The 26,824-nt window shown below is 40.0% G+C and overlaps 1 protein-coding gene across 6 annotated transcripts in view; it reads right to left on the reverse strand.

Moving 5' to 3' along the window:
• Positions 1-16,819: 16,819 nt before the first annotated feature.
• SH3YL1 (SH3 and SYLF domain containing 1) overlaps positions 16,820-26,824 on the reverse strand; it is a 47,219-nt gene continuing 37,214 nt past the window's right edge. For all 6 annotated transcript variants that reach the window (XR_004352943.1, XM_032653335.1, XM_032653334.1 and 3 more), the window contains 2 exons: positions 22,668-22,724; positions 16,820-17,711 (listed from right to left, as the gene is read on the reverse strand). Coding sequence is in view for 5 of the 6 variants with exons in the window: in XM_032653335.1 (XP_032509226.1) it covers positions 17,521-17,711; positions 22,668-22,724 (248 nt within the window). In the remaining variant the exon portion in view is untranslated. The remainder of the gene's footprint in view (positions 17,712-22,667; positions 22,725-26,824) is intronic.

Genomic DNA, 26,824 nt, shown 5'->3' on the forward strand with positions numbered 1-26,824 from the left:
GAAAGTAAACCACGCCAGCACCTTGTGTCAGTTGTCTGGGACATCCGGGCAGATGGGCGTCCTTCCCTGGGGTTGCCCTGCGTGTTTGTCTGACCTGCCCTTCGGCCCGGAGCCGTGGCCGCCGCTCTGGGTCTGCCCCACAGAGCCCAGGGTGACCCCAGGCCTGGAGATGGGCCCCTTTAGCCTCAGACCATGCTTCTCAGTCGGCCCTGCGGGCCACCCAGAAACGACGTCGAGTCCCCACAGTGGCTACTTTATGCTTTTTCTTTTCTCCTGAACCTCCCGCGTCTCATGGAGAGACTGAGCTACGTGAGATCAGAGATGCGAAAGCCCTGCTCTTCTGAGCCCAAGCCTACCAGCCCGACGATTTCTGAGCAGTGTGCCTTTCACCCTGAGACAGTAATTGGACGAGTCTGAACATACCAAAGGCCGCCTTCTCGAAGCCCCACCTTCAGGTGTCCCCTCCAGGCCCTGCGGGCACCACTGCTGTCCACGTGCTCCACTTCTGCACTTTTCTCTGCCACCTTCACGGCGGACTCTTCACCTGCCTCCCCGCCAGGCCTCCCTCCGCACAGTTCCCCTCAACCTGCCCTCGCCCCACTCCAGGGCGCTCAGGCTTGTACCCGCCCCTGGGAGGACTGTGGTCTAGACTGTCACTGACTTCCACACCAACCCCCAGGGGCTCTCCTCTGTCTCCACCTCATGTGTCATCCCAGTAGCTCTGGTCCTCCTGACCAGTGCCTCTCATTTTAACTACTTTTTTCTCTTGTTTTTTTTTAAATTTAGTTATTTATTTATTATTTATTTTTGGCTGTGTTGGGTCTTCGTTGCTGCACGCGGGCTTTCTCTAGTTGCGGCGAGCAGGGGCTACTCTTCCTTGTGGTGCGTGGGCTTCTCATGGCGGTGGCTTCTCTTGTTGTGGAGCACGGGCTCTAGGCACGTGGGCTTCAGTAGTTGTGACTCATGGGCTCTAGAGCGCAGGCTCAGTAGTTGTGGCACACAGGCTCAGTAGTTGTGGCACACGGGCTTAGCCTCTCCGTGACACGTGGGATCTTCCCAGACTAGGGCTCGAACCCGTGTCCCCTGCATTGACAGGCGGATTCTTAACCACTGCACCACCAGGGAAGCCCTCTCTTGGTTTTTATTTCATTAAATCTTCTTGCTTTTCCCAACTTTGCTGGCTACTCATAGCTCCAGTCTTTCTGCTCTGCTCTGCCCCTCACGGAGCTCTCCCAGGACCCGGTCTCCCTCCTCCTCTTTTGTATTCTTCTTCAGGTAAATGCATGTTCCAAAGGTAGATGTTAGCGTTCTTTGGGCTTTAGGTCTGCAGACACAGGTCTCACTTAAGAGCACCCCCTTGGATGTCTAAGAGGCACACGAGAATTCACATAGCCAAAGGAGAGCTGCAAGTCCCCCATCGAGCAAATGGACCCCCTTCTTCCCTTGCTCTCACCTTCAACATCCAAGCCATTTGGAAGCTAGGGTTCCACAATAATTCCTCTGTAGCCCTTTTTTGGCCACCACTCCCTGACATTGGAGCACATCTGATTGTCACTCTTCTACCAAAATATCTTGTAAAGGCCTGAAATTTTGGATCTTGGCCGATATGGCCCTAAAACCCAGGCCATCCTTAAAGCCCTTTGTCCCAAAGAGGATGTGTATTTGCCCTATCTAGTCCTGGCCTTTACATTTTAGAATTAGGGTTTGGGGGTCACAGAGGCACGTGGACTGAAACCCCAAACTGAAGCGTTGTGCTCAGGAAGACTCTGGAGTGACTTTTTTCTCTTTTATCCTGTTTTCCCTCCACCAGGATTCAAAGAGAGCTAAGTATTTCTCCCAGGTTGATTTGCTTTTCAAGCAGTCTAGTTGTCCCACTTCAGAGGACCTGCATTTACAAAGGGCATTTCCACTTCCTGCCACGTGAGCCCTGTGCAATCCCACACTTCTGGCCACCAAGAATTGGCATTGTCCTGAGCCAATCAAGACTTGCCTGTTCTTGCAGATTAGACTCCAAGGCTTGCTTTATTTGTCTATGTCCTCAGCTGTAACTTTTCAAACGACTCATTTGTTTTTGTTTTTCCTGGCTCCCTGGTCCATAGGTCACCACATCACAGACAGTGAGCCCTCTTTGCTATTGTTCGTTGTGGTGAAGAACTTAGTGTAATTCTCAACCAGTGCGGTGTCAGATCAAACAAACCTCGAGGAGGGGACTTTACGACAATGGAGGGGAGGTACTGACCGTGAGGTCTTCAAGCATCTCCAGCCTGGGCAGACGAGTCTTGGTCTTTCTGGGAAGGAGTGAACGAGGATAAGAAGACGGGTGTGGGCAAGCCTGACCGCAGGAGGTCAGAGGTCAGCTGTTCCGCAGAGAGGCAGTGAGAGGGGGCATTCCTCATCTTAATGCTCAAGGGAGGGTCCAAGTTCAGGGGCCACGGGGAGGAGAGAATCTTAGCCAAAGTTCGGTTAACAAGCCGACAGGTGTGTTTCCTACAGCAGTGGCGACAAAGCAGTTCAGCTAATCGTTTATGGGACAAAGAACGGGAACATGGACAAGTGGCCTTGTCGCTGGTGAACAAGGGGGTCTCATCTCAGGTGTGGGGAAGGTGTTCTTTGCAGTCGGTCCTTTCTCAGAACACAAAGTGGGGACGCCTAACCTTTGCTGTTTGCCAGGAGCCCACGGCTGGGCAAAATGCAGCATCGTCAGTAGCTAGAAATAATTTTTGTCCAGGATGGATTTCATTCTCTATCCAGTGTTCAATCTTGTATGGAGTTCCCTATGCTACAGTGTTGTTCAATTCTTACCTCAGGTCCCTTATTACCAGTCACAGCAGTATTTAGCTCACATACTGAGAACTTCTTCCTGGGAGAAGAATTAAACTGAAAATAGAACTTCCATTCCCCAGAATGTGGGAGCCTTAGTGAAATCATTGTAACCGCCTGGGAAACGGAAACGTAAGGACTTTAATCACCTTGTTTGTTTCTAGAATTATGTGGTTTGTGCCTGCATGCATACAGTATGAACTCAACCTTTCTCAACTAAATATTTTATAGCATTTTTAAAGTCCTATATTTAAGAAACCCTTCAAATATTGTTGAGAGTTAAAAACCTGGACCAAGTGGACCCAACTTAACTGCTGCAGCCACCCCAGGGCAGACCTGGGCAGTGGACGGCAGGGAGGCCCAAGCAAGGGCTAACCCTCCGTTGTCACCCAGACAGGGGGCAGGGTTACAGTTGCTACATATTCACAGTTACTCCTATTCCATAAGAGACAATTTACTTCTAGTGACTTAAACAGGAAACGTACTCTCTAGGTATGTGTACTGATGCGGATGGCTGCCCAGGTAACTTTCAGAACCTAAGTGACACAGTAACCCAACCACATTGCAATGCACCTACCTGGCTTCTACAGGGTTGACCGTGTAACCTCATGGGAAGTCCTCTCCTCAGGACTGACACCGTAATTATAATCTCTGTGGAGGTGCTAAGAGAGAAATTCCAGCTTGTCTGGCAAAGGTACACCAGAACAAAAAAAGCAAACTAATATCCTGGTTATGTTTATTTTTACCCTTTGGAAAAAAAGTAACTTCTACTCGAAATCTTTTTTAGCTGTTATTAAGAAAATAAAACATGATATAAAATGTTAGACAAAGAAAAATTTTACTGCATGACCTCAGCACCCTGACACACAGCCTGTGTTCACCTGTATTTTCCCTTCCAACCTCCAAGCATGTATGCATTTCACTTCGTCGTAACGCGTGTAAACTCGTGTACCCTAATTTTCTCTGAACAATATATTGCAAGCACTTTTCTGAGTTGTTATTTAGTTGTCATAATCATAATTGTAACGGCTGTGCCATATTTCAGTTTCTCAACACTAATAAATATAACGCTCACATGGCTGTAAATGAAATAATATTGAACCACGATGGGCCTTGAAGACTTAACGTGATTACCTGCACGGCCAAAAATAGCTGGCTTTCCCCTGGGCTTCATGTACTTTGAAACTCATGAAATATTTAAAAATAAAATTAATTTATCTCACTTCTGGCATCCTTGGTTCCAGTCTCCATGGTGTGGGTCATCTTGATTACAGCACAGACATTAAGCAGCCCTCCCTGTCATTCTCTTTTCTCCAGCTGTGTTGTCTGCATTCCCACAGTTTAGAGTTTATTTTAAACTTTATCCTTTCCCACGTTCTTTGTTCCTTTTAGATAGCGTGCATGTAATTATAAAAATAAATTCAGATCAAGGGTGCCTTTTGGAGAGATGGGTGCATCTCAGAACAACCAACGTCTGTAAAAGGAGGTATTCCTCCTCTGTTTTGTGCCTGTTGTGTGGGAATAAAGCAACGTGACCATTTTAGAATAATTAGCGGGATAAAAATCCAAAACACTGACTAAAAGTTAGCCTTGGTAGTCTGTTGATCATTTTTGAGTTCCTCAAACTTACACCCGTATGTATTTATGTCTTTTTCTGCCTTAATTTTGTTTTCAACTGCTTTGCAAGAGTGCGAGAATGCAAGCTACAGACTTACTTCAGTTGGGTTGGGCCTTTGCCGACCTGACATGTGCTCTGTGATAGACCTGAGGAGAGACGATGAGCGAGACACAGACTGCGCATCGGAGCTCGCAGACAGGAAAGGGACTGTTATCCGGCAGGCTTGTGTTTTGGCTGTGGGAAACACCTGGCTTCAAGGTGTCTGGGGCAGGAAGGAGGGGATGTGAGAAGACTTCATGCAACCTGGATGACTTTCAGTTGTATTTCATAGTATGGCATCAGAAAGGGTTGTTTTACCAAACACTGCTTCTAATGCATCCTTGTGCTATTTTTCGAGACGCTGATGAGTGGCGAGAGAGCTAGAACCTCCTGTTGTGCACGCACAGTAATAACTCTCACACCGCTACGGAAGCACGGGGATATTAGTCTTTTTTATTCTCTGCCTTGAACGGTGTCTGGCACACAGTATTCAATAAACACACGTTGATTGAACGTATAGATGGTCGAATAGGCATTTCGCGTAATAGACTAGTACAGATTTCATTAGAAAGTGCTCTTGTTATGTATGTAGGTACAAATTTAACACGGGAACTGCAAGGCTTACCCAGCTTCCACTTATTAACCAGCAGTTACTGCAGGTCTGTTAGTAGGCTAAGCTCTGAGGGCGCAGCAACAAAGCCCCGTCCTATCAGGGACATACGGAGATGGAAACAGGCATAGAGAATACAGTGTGCATTAGAGGTAGGTTCAGTCCTCAATAAACATGGCTCAGAAACTACAGGTAGAACCAGAAGGTATCCACAAAATCCTTGGGTGCAGTGGTTCCCGGATTAACAGCCCTGTGTGACGCTCAAGGACCTCCTACTTTCATGTTCCTTGAAGATCATGTCTACCGACGACTGGGCTAGAAAGTGGCAAGAGCTAAATAAAGCTACGGATGGTTGACATCTGAGCTTCCAGTTGGGTTTATGCCTATTGATCGACGGCGATTGCCAGTTCAATTTGCAAACTTTATGTGACAATAGTAATAATACTTCAGTAATGCTTACTGAGCATTTCCTAAATGCCCAGCACTCAATGAAATCACTTAAATGCATTACTTTATTTCATACCAGTTTTACAGATGGGAAGCCTGAGCTTCAAAGATGGAAAGTCCTCTACATAAATCACAGAGCTGGCAGGCAGTCGAGTCCAGGTCTGGTATTTCCCACTGCGCTCAGCTGTCTTATTCTAGCATATCACACTGACTTAAAATGTATGTGACTCTATATAAATTACTCCAGACTCAGGACCCAAACGGGATATGGTAGAAAGACCCATACCTGTAGATGGTTGAGAGCTATTGGTGAGACAGCTGGTTTCCCCACCGTCTCAGGGCTGACTGGAGCCTCCATGTAAGCTTGGAACCAGCACAGTCACCAGTTTCGGAGCTCTGGGTCTGCCACTTACTAGCGGTGTGATGTTGGGCAGGACACCAAGTTTCTTCACCACTAATATTTGCACGATGGTACTGTCTTCATTCAGCTGTGAGGATTAAATGAGAGAATGGTCTGGAAAGTACCTGGTAAACCATGAGGACTGAAATACACGTGTAATATTTTTATTTGACTTAAGTGAAAGTGTGGACAATTCGACGTGCTAAAGAAGAAAAACCATTGCTCACCTTTGTGAATATAAAACACTTACATGAGATTTGAAAATTTTGTTTTATTGTTTTTAATTAAATTCTTTAATCAGTCTTTTCTTAGTATGACACAAGTCCTATGGATTTACACTGTACCCAGTAAGGATTTGGGGGTATTTGACGGAGGGATCAGTCTATCAGATACTTAACCAGCCCCACAGAGTTTATCTGAACGTGAACCTTAACCATACATGAAAACCAGATGACGTCTGGAAACTACTGGCAGAACAAGCTGGTCAAGGAGCAGTGTGTTCACAGCACGGCTTTGTCCAGACTGAGAAAGGAAAGAGAAATCACTCAGGACTGATTTCTTTTTGTTTCTAACGAATGTCAAAGTCTGGGAAGCTTTCCCAGAAATCTCACTTCTTACATGAGCACAGCAGCCCTAGGACCACCAGGTGACCTGCTAAGCTAAGCGAGAAGGACCCCTTGCTTCAGGCAAAGTCTCCTTCCTTGGTTTCCACTTTCCATCCTTTGCTTACGTAGTCCCACAAGAGCTGTGTCTGAAGACAGACAGCACTGTTTGCTCTGCTATGATAATAAAAACACAGTTATGAAATAATGTAAACGTGCATATAAAAACATACAGAAAAGCCAAATACAATAACAACCCAGCCAAGCACAGCAATTTAGTCCTAACCCTTAAGAATGCCAAGTAGAGAGACTCGGGCCTTAAAGGCATAATCAAGCAATGCTTAAAAACCTGCAAAACTTTAAAAAAACTCTTCATGCACAAAAGTCAATTGCAATTGTATTTTTTTTTATTTTAACATAATTTTAGACTTACAGAAAACTTGCAAAAATACTGCATAGATTTTCCACATACATTTCACCCATCTCCTTCCGATGTTAATATCTTATCAGTTATCAAAACGATTAACTGTAGACTTTATTTGGATTTCATGTATTTCCATCGATGCTCTTTGTTGTTGCAGGAATCTGTCTCCTTGCTCTCCTTCAACATCTAACATTTCTCAGTCTCCCCATCTTTCACACTGAGAAAGCGCTTTTGGAGAGTATGCCCAGGTACTTTGCAGACCGCGTCTCAGTGTTATTATTGATGGTGTTAGCCCTGGTCACTTGGCTGAAGTACTATCTACTGGGCTTCTCCCTTGTAAGGTTACTGTTTATCCCTTTTCATCAAAGATCTTGGGGAGACACTTTGAAGATATGTGCGAATCCCTTGCCCCTAAGTTTGCATCCGTGAGTGGATCTGGCCTGCAAGAATGATTACTGCAGTGTTCTAATGGCGATTTTATATTTTCTTGATTCTTTTCACATTATTGATTAGAATCTTCCCTGAGGAAGAGCTGCCCTTCTTCCCCATTTACTTACTTATTCAATTATTTATATCAGTATCGACTCTGGGTGTTTGTCTTCTGGGTTATAATAGATAGTTTTCATTACTTTTTTTCTCAGATTATTCAAGCTCAGATCACTGGGAGCTCTCCCCAGTGCATATCTGGCCCTCCCCAGGTCCGCTGGCCCTCCCCAGGTCCGCAGACCCTTTCTGAGCACTTCCTTACTTTCTGGTCCCACAGATTTCCCAGGCTCATCTTGTATTTTCCCAGCCACCAACCCAGGAATCAGCCAATTCTTCGATTGATATTTAGATGGTATTTTAATGGTATTTCAAAGCCAGGATCTGGGGCAGGGGGGTGCTGGATGAGCTCATGACAACGGGGCTGCCATGGCTCCTGGGCTCTCTCAGGGGACAGAGCTGGAAATGCATGGTGTGGACGTTCTGTGTGCACTTATCTGCACACATATTAAAGACCATGAGCTCGTGGGGCTGCCTCTGATTCTAATGCCAAACCAAGGGCTCATTCACACCTTATTCCCTGCTGTACTTGTAACTTCTTTTCCTGAGGATGCGAAACAGGGCTTTCCTGTTTGTTCAGTCCTAGCGCTCACAAAGTTATGATTGCTACCCCACACTACTGAACACATTTACTAACCACAGTGTAGGACTAGTGCATAATTTTAAGTTTGTTTTTTTCAGTCAAAATCCTGTTAAAGTTAGGTTAGCACTTTTCCTTCCTTCCCCTTCCAGTGACTCACCTGCAACGCAGTTTGTTTCATTCTGTGGTTTTTACTCTCATTTTATGTCACTTTCATGTTCTTTGATGCAGTTTAAAATGATGCTTTATTTACATGGTGATCTCCAAAGACTGCTGTTAAATTTGCTGGAAACTGCTCCCTGGAGGTGAATGTCAACATCATGGGACCTTAGATGTTCATTTGTGTTCTTGTACATAGAGAGGCATTTCCAAAAATACTATAACAGAGATTGGATTCCAGACAAGCACAAAACCTGTCCAACTCCAGGTGATTCCAAGTCAGACATGCCCATCTTCTCCTAGTTGCCCCCAGAAATGCCCGACGCTCCCACATGCTTTTATCTGTGTGGTTTACTTCGTCAGCATCCATGCTGACGTTAGTCACTTAATCACACTCTCGCATTCCGAAGGACACTGCAGGATCAAACCAGGGAGAGAGTGTCAGGCTGGCCCACTTTTCTCAGGTCCCAAGAGGAGGAAAACATATTTTGAGAAGACAGAATTCCTTCCTTTGCCTAAGATAGATATTGGGTTGGCCAAAAGCTTCATTTGGGTTTTTCAGTAACATTTTGGCCAACCCAATATCTTGCTGAAGATAGACTGTGAATTAAGAGTATGGAGATTCTTGAATTGCCATGTTCGCTTTTTAAAACTATTCCTTTGCCACCTTTATTTATTCAACCAGGGTAATGGGCTGTGGGGAGGGGAAGAAGATGCTGACTCTTGTGTTTATTGTAGTTGGATTATATTAGATTTGTCCTTTTACTCTAGTTTGTAAACACATTTATATACTGAACTGTCATTTTACATATCTGTAATCCCTGCCAAATTTGCTTAATCTAAGAATGTGATAACCAAGACCTTTATAGTGAAATCCAACACTCTAATGAAAACTGAGTAGAAATAGGGTCAGGAAGGGCAATTATTATTCCAATTTTCCATAACATTAACATTAGTCTGTAGTATTGCATTTCTCAGATTGTGTTTCTTTTATGTGCCCCCCCCCCAATTTAACTTAAGTGAAATTAAATCAATAATGTGTTTCATTGACTGTACATTGCATTGTTTGTTTTGTAGACTGGAGATCAAACATGGAAACTGACTTTCACAGTGATCTATGTCATTCATTTTTACGAGTCTCTCTAAATAATTTGACTGCAGTAACAGCATCTTCCTCGTGAAATTCTAGGTTTAAGAGGAAGCAGATATTTGCCACATTTCTTAAAAGCAGGTGCCTGTATCTCCTAAGGTACTGTTTCTCAAACATCAGTCACTTAGATATAATTTCACAAGTTTATTTACCACATCAGAAAACCATCTTCCCTGTTACTTGACACTTTTCAAAAGGAAATCTTGTATTGGCATCTTAAATGGAAAATTGGTATCATTTGATATAAATAAAAACAGGAAATATTTATATGTAAGCCTGAGTTCATAAAAAAGATCACTTTTTATAAATAAAAATAATTAAACATACTTAACATAGCTATTGGGTTTTACAAAATGAAAACTTAGATATTTCCCAAGTGAGAAAAAATGATTTATGAAGAGTTAGTAACAAATATATTTTGAATAGATGTCATTTACTCTAAGATAAAGGTGAGTTTTTATTTAAGAAAATCAATGTTTTATTTAAGAAAATCAATGTTTTATTTAAGAAAATAAATGTTAAACCATTCTCCAAATACCAACTCATGTGTTTGAAAAAAATCACAATTATTTTACCACTACTTCTCATTAATTTCTCATTAGTTTACAACGAAAATTAAGAAAGTAACTATTTTTAAAAAATACTTTTGTTTCCAAAAGACTTCTAGAGCAATGGAGTGTTCTTTTGCTGTGTTAAACTATTTCATAATGTCTTGAAAGAGAGCATACAAGGTCTATTTTTTTACTTACTACTGCCACCTGGCTTGAGAAAATATTCGTGGAGCTCAAATTTGAAATGTTTTATATGACTTTCTTTAAAATTGAGATTGCAGTATCCTGCTCTTACCGTAACTGAGAATTTTTAACCGTCATGTTAAATCTTCAGCATAACTCACATTTGACCCATTAATGAGGGAAGCTCCCAAAAAGCAAAGAAAAACCGCCCAGGCTTTTAACCTTGAGAGTCCTCCCCGCCCTGCAGCTGGAATCAGCCCAGGGTGGAGAACAGGAGGGGGAGGGGCGCCTTCCAACAGAGCCAGGTGTGAGGCTGTTTGTGCGGAAGCCTCATTCCTTTGGGGGCTCACCCAGCAGGTGGCAGGAGGAACCTACAGGAATGAGCCCCGTGGAGGACCCGGGCTTAGCAGAATTTTGTTTTGAGGAGGTATTGTGAATACCAAACCTAAAGGAAACATCCCCGTCTGCGTCTAAGGAGCTGGCCCCATCACCAGTATACGTACGGCAACACATTCTGGGGCAGAAGAGAATTGTTTCTTCCCTTCTTTGTTTGTTTGTTTGTTTGCGGTACGCGGGCCTCTCACTGTTGTGGCCTCTCCCGTTGCGGAGCACAGGCTCCGGGCGCGCAGGCTCAGCGGCCATGGTTCATGGGCCCAGCCGCTCCGCGGCACGTGGGATCCTCCCGGACCGGGGCACGAGCCCGTGTCCCCTGCATCGGCAGGCGGACTCTCAACCACTGCGCCACCAGGGAAGCCCTGTTTCTTCCCTTTTTGATATAGCTTATCTAAACTGCGAGTACAAGCGATTACTTGAAAAAGCTGGTTAAGCCAGTGTGTCAGACATTCTTTTGGTTGCAAAGAAGTGCTAATATTTATTGAGCTTTTCACGTGTTGGGCACTGTTCTGAGTGCTTCATGTGACCGTCAGTGATAAGGCAACCAAGGCACAGAAAGATTAAATAAGTTGTCTGAGGTCCCGGTCATGGAGGCTGGATCCAGAGCCTGCAGTCTTAACTGCTGGGCTCACTCTCCTGTTACAGAGGATCTCATCCAGGACAGATTTTTTGCCAGTATCACTAGGGGCACATGGGCTCTGCCCGCTAGATGAGCCCCATCTTCACGGGATGACCGAAATCACCACTGTGTTTGCGGGTGCATTTCCCCCAGCGCCCCAAAGTAGTCATCAATTAGCTCCTAGATGAGTTCAGCGGGAACTCCCAGTTGAACATTCTTTGAATACGTGTGAAATTAAAAAATAGACATTCATGACCTTTTGCATGTTCCTTATGCTGTGGGAAATAGCATTTTAAAGTGTTCCAAACGTTTTTCCCTACCTCGGATCCGACTTATACTTGGCATAGAGCTCGAGTGTTGGCCCTCGGGGGTAGTGTGTGTGGAGGAGGCCCCGCCCCCGCGAGGAAGAAGCCGGTGCTTCCAACCCTGCCCTGCTGCTGCTCTCCTTGGAGGTTTCCAGAGCTTTCACATCCATTAGCTCATTTAATCCTCCCAAAAGCTTGTTACGTGGCTATGATAAAAATTTACCAAGACTCAGAAATTCTATTATTGATCCAATTTCACATGGAATTGAACATTCTTTCCAAATCCATGCTTTTGTTCATGCGGCCTTCAGGAGCTCTGCCTATGAGAAAGAAAAAAGTATTACGTCTTCTCCCAGAATATCCTCAGCCTGTAGCTTCTAATTTTCTTGAAAGGTTTAAATTACATGCTATAATTATAGTGATGTTTGAATCTTGAAAACAAGGGCTAATACTGTCATATAAAAATAGAAATTATATTTTCCTCAGCTGTTACAATTTACTTATGAGTGGATTAAGTTATAAGATCAAATGGATTGATTTCATGTTATTTTTAAATTAAGACTTTACTTTTTGAGCAGGTTTTGGGTTTACAGAAGAAAAGGAGCCCCTAGTATGGAGAATTCCCAAGTCCCTGTCACCTCCACCCCCAGTTTTCCTTGTTTTTAACATCTTGCATTAATGTGGTACATTTGTTACAACTTCGTTTTATTTTAATGAATGGGCTGGATTTTCTTTGTAGTTCTGTAAAATTTATTTTAATTTTTAAGCCACGAAATAAATTGTTATATCCATAGTAGAAGGCATTGCTCTGTTCATTTTTATCATTACTTTCAGGGCAAATCTGAATGCAGGGGAGGTTCTAGAATGATGGATTACTTTTGTTAAAGAACTACCTTCTGTTGGTAAGTGCAAGGCTTTTCATTATGCAACATAAGGATCACTTACTCAATTTTCAATTTAGCTAAAAAAAAAAAAAAAATCTGTGCATGGCTTTTGCATGGAAAACAGGGTGCACCATAACACAGGTGTTCTGTGAAAACGGCCAGTACTGTCCCGGGAAGGATGAGCTAATACTGAACACGTATGAGGTGCCGAGTGCTTGGCTCTCTGCTCACGCAGGCCTCCTTGGAGCCCTGCCAAGCCAGTGTCTTCAGGAGTGAATTTCTAAGCTGTTAGAGCAGGTAACTAACTGGCTGAGCACGATGTCTACCCACAAAACCATGCCAAGCACTGAGGGTTCTGACCAAGGCCGATCTTTACATTTCAAGCTTTTGGGAAGAGGGACCATCTCACAAATTCTCTGTGACAGTCAGATTTAAAATGCGCCCCATTCTGAGGCAGGGAGATCTGCTTTTCGGTGTCCAGCACTCTGGGCTCAGCCGTCCTAACTGTCGGACAGCGGGCTGTGCTGTCGACGTTTTCCTGCCTGCTGTCTCTCTCTGGTCTGACTGGCTACTCTGTCACATGTGTTTTCAGGAAACCCCGTGGCCTCATTTTACCTTTCCTAGAAGCAGTAAGGTAAAACCACATTGGGACACATCTTCACAAAGAAGAGGCCTGGTGATGTTGGAAACGCTTGGGGGGGGTAGTTGTTCAAATTTACTACTGTCTTTTGTAAATGCAGCCCTGACAGCACAGGTTGTTGAGTCTCAAAGCCCAGGCCACTCAATGTGACCATAAATTAACGAGGTACTTAAATAGGCAGGAAAATGAGAATACTGAAATTGAAGAGAGAGTGTACAGAAAATACTCTAGATGACAAAAGACAAAACTCAAAAGGTGTTTAGGCCTCTAGCTTTTTTTGTTTTTTAAGTATTTTTAATTCTAATTGAACCTCTTGATAAAATTTCCGAATTGTAGATAATATTGAAGAAATGCTCATGAACATCTTGGATGAGAAAAGAAAATTTTATCTTTTTTACAAAAGCTGACTACTAGTGAAGTCTTAAGTGTGAAACAAATATGATATATGAATAATGGTTGGAGGATTTTGTTGAATTTCATTAAATATAGACTGTTTCTGTAGACTCAGAAGAGTGTATGTTAAGTTCCAGTTCTTTTTAACAGTCTGTGACTCTTCGCAAATGGTTTAATTTTCTTGAGTCTTCTCTTTGTTTCCTCAATTGAGAAAGGGAAATTCATTCAGTAACAGAGCATTTTGCTGGGCACTGAAAATACAAAGTTGAATAAGACTTGGTCTTCTCCTCAAGGACCTTTGGTGAAACAGAAGGCATGTAAACAAATGAGATGATGAGATATTTAAAGTAGGTAGATGCGAAACTAAGATATCCACAAAAATGATGAAGTGCCGAGATGTAACCTTAACAGGAAATATGCAAATATCATGTGAGAACTTTAAAACACTTCTAAAAACAACATTAGACTTGGACAAATAGAAAGACATCCATTATCCTCGCTCTGGACAAATGAACATCATAAGGATGACAATTTTCCTTACGTTATATATATATATATGTATTATTAATATAATTTAACACAGTCCCACTGAAAAAATAGTAAGTCTTTTTTCTGGAGATGGTTAAGTTGATTCTTAAGTTCACACATGAAAATAAACAAAAAGAACAGCCAGGGAAACCTGCAAAAAAAAAGAAAAGTGAGAAGAATTGCTTAACTTGCAACATTTAAAAAATACCATAAAGTCTTGTAATCAGATCAGTGTGGAAAAATGAGCAGAAAAGTCTTTCCTGTATTTTCAATTTTTTCAACTCACTAAGCTTTAGATCTACCTTCAGTTCAATGATTCTCTTTTTGCTATGTCTAAATTACTGTTAAATCCACTTATTGTTTTTGATTTATTCTATTTTTCAACTCCAATTTTTTTTCATTTCTCTCCTGTAGTGTCAATTTTCTGCTGAAATTCTCCACCCTGTCTTTTAATTCCTTGAATGTATACATCATAATTTATGATAATCCCATTGCAAATGAGTGCATTCACTGTATAATTTTTATAAGTTTAAAGGTTTAAATTTTCTAAGCTTGCAAGTATGCAAGACAATACCGCATAGCGCTTAGGGACACATACATATGTAATAAAAGTGTGAAGAAATATATGGAATTAATAAACTGCTAATTAGGATGATGATTACCTTTGAGTCAGAAAGGGAGGGAGATTGGGAAGAGTTTTATTTCTTGCTGGGTGATGATAATGCGAGTCTTCATTTCTTTTTCCATGTCTTATGAATTACATTATAAAAAAGTCAACACATGTTTGTATAAAATGTAAGTCTATAAGAACACAAAGCAGGATAAAAATCTGGAGCATAAGGATTGTTTGGCCGCTGTGTGGAAGCAAGGAATCAAAACTGGAAGCCGTGACAATAGTCTAGGGTTAGAGTTAAATTCAGAACACTCTACTGTTGTAATCATGGTGGTGGTTAAATCACTTATAAATCTAGTGTGAAGGTTAAATAACAAAGCATTAAAATAACTATAATTACAAGAACTTGTTGATGTACACACAGGTAAAAGAGATAAATTGTAACATTAAAAACATAAAATGGAGGGGGGAGAGTAAAAATGCAGAGCTTTAACATGTGTGCTAAGTTGTTATCAACCTAAAACAGACTGTTATAAACATAAGATGTTTTATGTAATCCCTCATGGTAACCACAAAGCAAAAATCTACAGTAGATACACAAAAGATGAAGAGAAAGGAATCTAAGCATACCACTACAGAAAAGTATCAAATCACAAAGAATGAGTGCAAGAGGGGAATATAGGAAAAAAGGAATCACAAAACCACCAGAAAACAATGAACAAAGTGGCAATAGTAAGTCCGTACCTATCAATTATTACTTTAAGTGTAAATAGACTAAATTCTCTAATCAAAAGACATAGACTGACTGAATGGATTAAAAAAAAAAAGACTCAACTATATGCTGCCTACAAGAGACTCACTTCAGCTTTAAGGACACATGCAGACTGAAAGTGAAGGGATGGAAAAAGATATTCCACAAAAATGGAAACCAAAAGAAAGCAGAGGTAGCTATACTTATATCAGAAAAAATAGACTTTAAGCCAAATACTGTCATAAGAACAAAGGATGTAATTATATACTGATAAAGTGGTCAATTCGACAAGAGGCAATGATATTTGTAATTATTTATGTGCCCAACATAGGAGCACCTAAATATATAAAGCAAGTATTAATAGACGTAAAAGCAGAAATAGACAGCAATACAATAATAGTGGGGTACTTTGATATCCCACTTTCACCAATAGATAGATCATCCAGACAGAAAATCAATAAAGAAACATTGTCTTTAAATAACATGTTAGACCAATAGCAGGAGAATACACATTCTTCTCAAGTGCACATGGAACATTCTCCAGGATAGAGCCTATGTTAGGTGCAAAACAGGTCTTTATAAATTTAATGTTGAAATCACATCAAGCATCTTTTCTGACCACAGTGATATGAAACTAGAAATCTACTATAAGAAGAAAACTGGAAAATTCACAAATATGTGGATATTAAACAACATGCTCATATATGGCCAGCCCACAGATAACATCATACTCAATGGTGAAAATGTGAAAACTTTCCCTCCAAGATCAGGATGTCCACTGTCACCACTTCTATTCAGCATAGTACTGGAAGCCCTAGCCAGAGCAATTAGGCAAGAAAAATAAATGAAAAGCATACAAATTGGAAAGGAAGAAGTAAGGTATCTCTGTTTGCAGATGGCATGTTATTATACGTAGAAAACCCTAAGTGTCCATCAACAGATGAATGGACAAAGAAAATGTGGCATATATAAATAAAAGCAGAAAATCCTGGAATTTGCGACAATATGGATGGAACTTGAGGGTATTATGCTAAGTGAAATAAATCAGTCAGAGAAAGACAAATACTGTACGATCTCATATGGGAAGCTAAAAAAGCCAAACTCCTAGAAACAGAGAGTTGATTGGTGGTTACCAGGGGTCAGGAGGTGGGGGAAATTAAGAGATGTTGGTCAAAGAATACAAACTTCCAGTTTCTAAGACGAATATGTTCTGGGGATCTAGTGTACAGCACGGTGACTATGGTTGATGATATTGCATCGTACAATTGAAATTTGCTGAGAGAGTAGAACTTAAGTGTTCTCACACCCACAAAAATGTAAATATGTGAGAAGATGGATGTGTTAATTAACTAAGTGGGGATCCTTTCGCAATGCATATGTATTTCAAATCAAAGCATCATATTGTACCCTTTAAATATTGTACAACTTTGTCAATTATATATTAACCAAGCTGAAAAAAAGAGGTCAGTAGCATAGTCATGGAGGTGGGTTTTAACATCCAGACCAACCACAGACCTCTGGTTACTTTACCAAAAGAAAATAAGAAAAACAAAATCAAGACATTAACTTCGCATTTTAAAAACATTTATTTAGGGACAATGGAACCATATCCACATAACTTTATTCTACTGCTACCAATGAACAAGCGTAACCTCATAAAGAAGGAAAGTTAACAGATGTCATCATTTTTTAATGCATAGGGGTTGAATTTCTTTGTCATAGCGTGTTTCTTACATATAATTTTTGAATGTATAGAGAAAATTTTTAAGGATTAATATTCTAGTTAATATTCTAGTTAATACCTACAACTCTAAGTATTACTTAATACACTATTTAAGCTGATTTATTCTTTTCTATTCACTTTGCAAATATATAAATTGGTATTCATGCCCCTATCCTTAAGATTCTCCAGATAAAATAGACTCTCCAGATAAAATAGTCATCATATACCTAGCCAAATCAAATGTTTAGTGATGTTTGAAAATGAACACAAAAGAAATGTGACCATATAAGTTGGAGGATATTAAACTATTAAATCGTATATGTGATAAAAATCAGTGGAAAGTATTTAAAGATACGTAACTATATCTATCTATATCTATATCTATATCTATATATAAACAAAATCTTTTACATACTGGATAAAAGTTTACAGAATAAACAGAAGTGTTTTTAAACTTATACTAAACATTGTTTAACTGAATAGTAAATCCTGCCAGTGTAGTAATGATTTTTTTGTAATTCTCAAAGAAGAAAATAATATAAACTTTAATTCATGGTAACATAGTTGGCTGGAAAAATGCCAGTTTGACCTCGAAGGTTTCCTTCCCACCAATCAAAATGTGAATCTGTTTTTGATATAACTGTGATTCTGTCTCCAGCTTGAAAATTCAAATCTCCTGGCTGTTGTCCTTCAAAAGAATATAGTGCTGTCACTTCAATAGGTTGGTTCAAATTGCCTAAAACAAGAAAAAAGTATTTATTCACATTTTTATGAGAAAAACTGGAAGTATGTGTAGGTAAGATATAAATTAACAACTCAGGGCTTGGTATTCTGATGTTGGAGGCCAGCAGAACTCACAGCACATGGTCTGCGTGATTTTCATCACTTTATTAAACTTACGCTTTTCTTCTTTGTAAAGAGCAAATATTTGGTAATAACATTTCCTAAATCCACACAAGTCAAACTGTATATTGCTATATACTTAAATATGTGTTTGGCAAATATTTGTGGTTATAATTGTTCAAATTTGGACTAAACTATAAGATAATATTATTGTTTTTCCAATTTTAATAGAATAGTCATGGTAGCTTCAATGAATTATAGCTATTAGAGATAAAAGCTGATATTTATGCACTTGACTGTATCATAAAAGATTCAATTTAAAAACCGTGCTCTGTGGTCATTGATAATGAGGGTTCCAGCTTGGATGTATTTGCTGATTCATCAGTAGACACTTCTTTTCCCCAGGCTTTTACGGCTATTTTCATTTCTGTACTTACTTGATCCTTTCTCTCAAAAGAGAGATGAAATTCAAATTAGCACATCAAGAAGCATGTCTACATATATTTAACCAGAACTTCAACCCATATTGGGAAAAAAATACCTTGAGAATTGAGTGGGTAACATGAGTAAAAGACATTAAATATTACAAACTGTATAGCATCATAATAAGTATAAAGAAACAGATACTTTCTGGGTACTCAGCTACATGGAATTTGGCATTTCCATGTTTCGTATAATTTTGTGCAATTAGATGCTTGTTAAATGCATCTCAGTACAGTTGTACTGAAAATATAAATAACCAAATTCTAAGTTCAGTTACTTATTTGAGCCTATAATACTATAATAAGAAAAAATAAAGTGACCTTGGACTATTAGTAAGAAATGAAAATGGTCAACACTCTAGTTAAACTACATTTACTGAAGCACTGAATGTGTATCTCACACAAGATGGTGCCAGAGTTCTTTCAATAAAGCGTGTGCCATGTAGCTGAGTTCTCCTAAAGAAATAGCTTTAATAATAACTAATATAATTATATTAGCGGTATTACTGGTACAGTTTTTTTCTATAAAATAGAAAAGTTCTGTATATTTTTATATTTTATACTGTATTTACTTTTAGCCTGTTAATTTTAAGAAATAAGATTAAAAGTGTGTCACTAAAAGAATAAAATTTTGATATAGTCTGGATAAAATCAAACCCAGTTAAATGACTACTAACACATATGAATGAACAGTCATTACTATGTACTTTGAAAAGTAGCTATAATACTACATTGAGACGGGACGTGCAGAAATGCCATGCCTCATTGTGATTAGATCAGAAGAATGTAAGTTAACGTTAAAGAAAAAAATCATTCTGAAAACTATTTTCCTATATCAATAATTACATTTATGACCTCCATATATAAAGCTCAATCTCAATTAACTGAACTTAATTAATGAAAAAAACCCTCGAGTAACTCCTCCTCCCCTCTTGTCTCCCAGACATTTCGGATAATAGAAAGGAGCACGTAAAAAGAGAGTGCTTGTGAATATCAGGGAATGTTCTGGAAGCCATAGCCACCTTAGCTGCCATACATGTACACATTTGTAGCACTGATTACAAAATCAGAGATGCATAGGAGTGGTGATCAACATGATAACAGGTGTCATTCAGTGTGGCTATGATAAGAGCAGCTCCTGTAGCCCGAGCCGGACACTGGGATGAACATCCTCGTCCCTCACTTCCTAGAAGGCAGCTCCCGCATCCCCACTTCACAGAATATGAACCTGAGACTTGCAGATGTTAAGTGATTTGCCCAAGGTGGGGAGATCTGAATCTCGGAAGTCTGTCTCCAGGCAACCTTAATCACTATAGAGATTATACCCCAGGGTCCTCAGCAACCATATGAGTTTTAAATTGCATTCAACAGACTGAACTTAGATTCATCAGTGCATTGTACTTTTGTTAGGCAGACTTTCAAGGAGAACTAGTGTATTTTCCTGCATCACTGAGTTATCCAGACTGTACAAATAATAAGAACATCCGATGCTGAGGACCCCTGGTAATCACTGATAACTGAATTTGTTTTTAGAAGTTTTAGAAATAGATTTTATGATGAATAAGTTAGAGGAAGAAAGATATTATGACCTAAAGAAAAGACAGAGGGGATCACAGACTTGGCTCAATCCCTGCCCCCCGACCAGGGGTTGCCATTGCCTCTGAATTGCGGTTTCCAAATAAGATAATGGGAAAGATGGGTATAAGGGCAAAGCAGACGGTTCTGAGTTGCAGCAGAGGACAAGGCGGTGCTGCTGGGTTTGAGGAGGTCAACAGTCAACGTTCCTCTTCCTACCCGAGTTTCGAACAGAGGTGAGGCAGAGAGGGAGGTGTCGTGGCTGGTAGAGCTAGTGAAGAGTGTGGCTGAGACAGGCAGACAGAGGGGTGCCAGATTCCTCAGCCAACTCACCAGTCAGGCAAATCCCTCTACCTCCTGGCGGGAGTGTAGGAGAGTCGGGAGTTGAAGGGTCGTTGGCAAAGTTCATTCACATGAAAACGAAGGAGTGAGCCCGGCAGAGTAAGGGCAGGCGCTCCCAGGACGGACCAGTTGACAGGCCAGTGCCATGCCCTGCTGCTAGCTTGTTCTTCAATAAGCTCAAAATGACTTAAAGTTCCTCTTTACTGTAAATATTTGTGATAACTTCCATAAGGAGAACTTTAATGCCCACAAAATACTTCATTAGGAAAGGTGAGCCAAGGAGATATGTTCTTCCAGGGAGGGAGACCACCCTGGAAACCATGGACGCAAAGCCCACTGGGTCACTACAGCAGCCAGCGTTCACAGACGCCTTCCTTCTGAGCAGTATATGCCTTCAAGTTTTATATTTCTGCACTCAAAAGAATCTGGGGGATCTCTGAAGCAATTGACCATTTTCATCAAAATATTCAAGTTTAATTCAAATAGAGGTCATTTTTCTCTCCCAAATCAGGGCTACGCAGGTCATTTTTCTCTCCCAAATCAGGGCTACGCTTAACAGGAAACAGATTACAATCGGCTTTGGTGACTGGCAGCTGCCCTGAGGCTCATAATTAGCAAGTCTGCGTCCGCGGGATGCTGCTATTTCACTTCTCAGCAGAGCCTGACGTAACCCATGTGCAGCCAACACATCTGGCCCAAGAAATGACTCAGAAGAATCTCAGCCTTTGGAAGGTCCCCATCAAGAAGCAACCAGAAATAAGAGAACACAGCGATGTTTTGCTTCACATTTACTGCAGTGATGAGCCGGGTGGCTGACTTGATCCTAGCGCCACGTCCCTCCAGGCTATGTGTGGCATCTACAACTCTGGTGACCATGTCCTCTGTAGGAGTGTAAGGGTCAATGACGAGTGAGCCAGATGAGGCTACCAGGCGAGGCCACCAGACCAGCGGTTCTCAAAAGGCAAAGTCTGGGCCATTTGTGGTTGTCACACCCCCTGGGGAGGGCGTGCTACTGGCATCGAGTGGGCTTAGTGCATGGGTACTGCTGAAACCAGCACAGCACAGGACAGCCCCACAAGAGAGAGCCGTCCACTGTGCCCAAGTGTCACTGACAGTCATGGGGTGGGTGAGAAGAGGATGATGGAGGCTGACCGAGGAGGTACAGACCTTCAGTTACAAAACACCCCAGTAAACAGGGCTGTGGACGCTCAAGGCTTGTTTCACCGAGAGGCCAGATGACTAGGTGGTTTGGAGCTTCCAAAGGGTGCAAAGCAAAAGTACGTACAATCTGGAGAATTATCGTTATGCCCGTGCAAAATTGCAGCTCGTCTGTGGGCATGGGACAGGCTGTGGGGAGCCAGGTGTCCCGCTCAAATGGTTTTTCAACTCGAGCCTGAGGGCTGTGGGTTGTGACTTTTCCCTGCAAGGCTGATAGACCAGGTGTAAGGAAGTCCTTGGTAAGAATTTAACCGTTTCACACGGTAATGTAAAGTAAGATTTAGTTTTTAAATAGACTTTAAACCTTTCCTTACATTTTCTTCTTCAAAATCTCTTATATTTTGAGAAAGAACTAAAATAAATATTGATATTAACTTATTACGTACTGTTTATACCACTTAACTTGTCCTACCCTCAAATATAAAAGCAAAACCCAACCACCCACCCAACCACGGGAAGCAACATTGTGTTTGGATCACACAGCCAGTGAATGAGGGTATTGGCTGGAAGTCGGAGCCTCTGTCTCCAGAGCCCAGTTAGGGTTCTCTTTCTTATTATTAGACATTTTCCCTTATTGCTTTTTAAGAGATATTTCTAATATTTATTAGGCATCTATACTACAGGTACAGACTTTAGAGAAATCTGAGAAAAGGAACCCTACTTCCCAGAGTCACTTTGCCAAGGCCTTCTTGGGAGTGATCCACATTGGGGGGCGGGGGTGGACCACAGCCTTGGCTCAATTGTAGCTACTGTCCCTTATCCCTCAGGTCCCGATGGGCCCCCTTCCCCAAGCAAGTCCAGCCTGTCTGTTGACCTTATGAAGTTTAATCATTATAACTGTGCAGAGCATGTTTTTTTTTTTTTTTTTTCGGTACACAGGCCTCTCACTGCTGTGGCCTCTCCCGTTTCGGAGCACAGGCTCCGGACGCGCAGGCTCAACGGCCATGGCTCACGGGCCCAGCCGCTCCACGGCATGTGGGATCTTCCCGGACTGGGGCACGAACCCGTGTCCCCTGCATCAGCAGGCAAACTCTCAACCACTGCGCCACCAGGGAAGCCCCAGAGCATGTTTTAAATGAAGTGCTTCTCAAGATAACGTGGATATCCCATAAATCAAAGAAGCGGTGCTAAACAACTTCCCAGATATTTTTACAACCTGCCAGATTAATTAGGAAGTTTGTGATTATAAGATGGTTATGAATCATTTTTAAAACAGAGGTATTTTTATTTACCAACTCTCTCCCGGTAGCTGGAAAGTTCAGGATAGAGATTATATTCATTTCTGTTACCTGAAAAAAAGTAAATAGATAAATTAAAGAGGGGGAACATTTAGAAAACTTATTAGTATATAGCATATAAAATACCCAAGAATGTCAAAGCTTGCTCTTGTTAAGCAAATATTTTAAATCACTCTGATAGAAATATCATTATTTTATCATCTTTAAATCAAGAGGAATACCTGAATATTCCTCAGGTATTCCTATTTTCTACCTGAAAATAGACCAAAAGTAAGGCAGATGGTAAATGTCTGATATCCGTATGACCAGACGCACATAAACTACAACTCCTGGCCTTGCAATTACACATTCGTGAAAAATACAGACACCTCTTTTTCCAGAAAATACCTGAATAAGGAAATGCGTAATCCCCAAGCCAGTGATTTTCAGACGTTCTTGCTTGCTTAACATTAAAGTAATTTTTAAACAGCAAATATTCCCTTGTATGTTTTTAAATTGATACCTAAAATCGTTAACTGTAAGCTGAAGGGTGTACTTTTTAGCATATTTCAATATCAATTACTTATAAACATTCATATCACTCCCTTTGTGATAAAAGGATCTAAATACGATAGTGATCTGAACCCATCAGCATTCATTAAAGAAAATCAACAAGACGTTTTTCATTTTTAACCTTCAAATCATATTTTCATTTAATTTGTCCCAAAGATTTTCTAGCAATGTATTAATCTTGTACTTTATGTGTCTACAACACAAATTTGTACATAAATTTACTTTTAAAATTGTATTTTATGTAACACGATCATCTATTAAATAATTTCTTATAGATTGAGTTATCATAATAATTATTAGCACACATTGATCAAAACTTTAATATAGTATGAATTTGTTAGTTTACTAAACAGGAAAGTAAAAGGTTATTTGAAATGCATCTCAGTGAGTGGACACGACTTTTAAAAATTAGTTCATATACAGAGGATGAGTATTATTTCTGGAATGACATAGTTTCAACCTAAAATTGTATTTCAGTGTTCTTTTTTAAAGATATAGGTGTTAGGTGTTAAGAAAGCTGTTTGTTATAAAAACTAGAGAGGGCAAGAAAGAGATATTTTATAGGAATGTAACAGAATTTTTTTATGTCCCTTCTAAGATAGAGGTAAAAAAAAAATCGCATAGTGATCTATCATCAAAACAAGAGCAATAATAAAATATTACTTATGAAATAATAAACTATTACTATTATAATTTTTTATTTTGGTGATAAGTAGCTATGTGATTTTAAAAATAATATATAATGATAATATTAATTACTATTCTTATTATAAATTAAGATAACAGTGCCATTAGGTCTCTCTTTAGCTTTGTTGAAAGCAAAAAAAAAAAAAAAAAAAAAAAGTAAATCACCTAATCTACAAAGTATTTACTGTTCATCAGACTTAACTAACTATACCAACATTAACATCCGTACTTCACACTGGATCATTGTTCTTACATTTTGGGGACAATGTACTGTAGTATGATTAAGATGGTTTGGGGTTTGCTTTTCTTATTCAAGTGTGAAAAAAAACTACTGTGAAAGGATAGAAGACAGAGAGGGTAACCTGCACGTCATGTTCTCACTTGGACTCTGGCTTTAAGAAAGAACACGTGTGGAAACTGGTCATCTGTAAACTGTATCTCTTAAATTACCTATGCCCAGGTGCCCTTTCGCAGTCTCTGTGTTCCCCCTAAGGACAGAGGTACACCACTTTGAAGGCCAGTGGTGTTGGAAGTTTATGAACAGAAAAATATAGAAATAAGCATTGGCAAGGTGGGGAAGAGGGTAAAAATATCAGAGAATCTATTTTTAACAACTGACTATAAACAAGAGATTTGGGGTTGGTGACCATATATAAGACAAAATATATGCAAATTAAGACTTTCTCAATTATTAAAATAAGCACTCTGAAATATAAATGGGAAAGTACATTCCATTCAACACAGCAAACCAAAATCACAAAGTATTTAGGAATAAATTTAACAAGAAAGGCACAGAAACTATGAAATCTTAGGAAAGACAAAATAATATCTCAACAAATGGAAAGCATAAAATAGGAAGATTATCATACAAATGCCAAGTTTATTAACTTATATATGTAATGTTATTGTAATTAATATCAAAAAATCACAGAATTCATGTAAGTACATAATATTACTTCAACTAGAATTGCATATTGGGGGTCGAGGGGAGTATTGGTAAAATGATCTTAAAGTATATGAAGAGTAAGTATCCAGTAACTGCAAGAATAAAACACTGCAAGAAAATTTAGGATACCATGAATGCAATCTTGTATAGGAGGGAAGTCCTTAACCATGACTAAAAAATACAAACCTATGAAAATAGGGGACAGATATATTTTTGCATAAAAATTAAAACTTTCATATAGTAAAATACATGAGAAATAAGATCAACAGACAAATGATACATGTAGAAAAAAAAAACTGTCATCCAAATGACAAAGCCCTTAATATACAAAGCATTACTACAAGTTGAAAATGCAACAAATATTCCAATAGCAAAAAATTAACCAATGAAACAAAGAGACTTTTCAGACAAGATTAAATTCCAAACACCAGCAATAGTATGAAAAAGTATTTAAATCACTAATAGGGACAAAAACAATCCAATTAACAAGGAGATATAACCAACCCTCAGACTCGTAAACACTTCAAGACACTCCAACACTAACAGTGATGAGGAATGAATATGGTGAGGAATGTTACGGTGTGGCGTGTACATAGCAGGGAGTGTAGGTATATGATGGGCGTGTACGTAGCAGGGAGTGTAGGTATATGATGGGCGTGTACGTAGCAGGGAGTGTAGGTATATGATGGGCGTGTACATAGCAGGGAGTGTAGGTATATGATGGGCGTGTACGTAGCAGGGAGTGTAGGTGTATGATGGGCGTGTACGTAGCAGGGAGTGTAGGTATATGATGGGCGTGTACATAGCAGGGAGTGTAGGTATATGATGGGCGTGTACGTAGCAGGGAGTGTAGGTGTATGATGGGCGTGTACGTAGCAGGGAGTGTAGGTATATGATGGGTGTGTACATAGCAGGGAGTGTAGGTATATGATGGGCGTGTACGTAGCAGGGAGTGTAGGTATATGATGGGGGTGCACATGGTGGGGAGTGCACATGGTGGGGAATGGCTAATGAGACTCTGCAGTAGTAAAAACTTTTAAAAAGCAAGCTACTAAATCTGTTAAAAATTTAAAAATATATCCTTTGACCTGTCATGTCCGTTCCTGGTAATTATCTTTTTAAAAGTGCCAATGTTGTAGACAACTTAACTTTAAAAGATATTAATTGTGGCATTGCTCAGCATGGGAAAAAAAACTGAAAGTTAATATCTATCAGTAAGAGAGTGGCTGAATAAAATATGTACATCTACACGATGGAATGTTAAATAGCCTTTAAAAAGAATTAATTAGAGTTGTATCAGTTGATTCAGGGATTTCCATGAGGTGTTGCTGAGCAAAAGGAACAAATAAAACCCACAAACAAACAAGCTATAGTAAAGCATAAATAATAAGACAGCATTTCTGTGAGACAACAGCAAAATATTCTGCCTGTGCGTATCTACGTGTTTGCACATGTGCCCACGTGTCGGAATATAGAAACATGGAGAAAAATATCACTCCTGTCGTTCACATGGGTGCGCTGGGATGAGTATGGAAGAGGGTGCCGTGCAAGTTAAGACAGGAGAAATGGGAAAAAGAGAATGAGTCCTAAAAGAAAAAGAAAAAACTATGCTTTCAAAAACCATATTTATGAACCACGTATATACTTATATAAAATTATATATGTGAGGATATATAAAAAATTAAGATTTCATTTTTTAATAAAGAACTTAGGAATAGGTCATGTTTAAAATAAAAGGTTGAAAATAGATACTCGTTTAAAATTTTCCTTTTATTGAATAAAAAATGGGTGTTCGCAACTGGGAATGATAACACTGCATGAGAAAAGGTGATGCGCATGTGAAAACAATAGGAATCGAGCAACAAATAACGCAGCTAAAAAGTCAAGGGAGAAGGAGAGTATTCACAAGGACACATAGTGAATAGAGTTGAGTTTGCAGAAACGTGCACAGGCAAGAAGGTGAGCT

This window comes from Phocoena sinus, chromosome 13 (assembly GCF_008692025.1).
Source record: "Phocoena sinus isolate mPhoSin1 chromosome 13, mPhoSin1.pri, whole genome shotgun sequence".
Lineage (NCBI taxonomy): Eukaryota > Metazoa > Chordata > Mammalia > Artiodactyla > Phocoenidae > Phocoena > Phocoena sinus.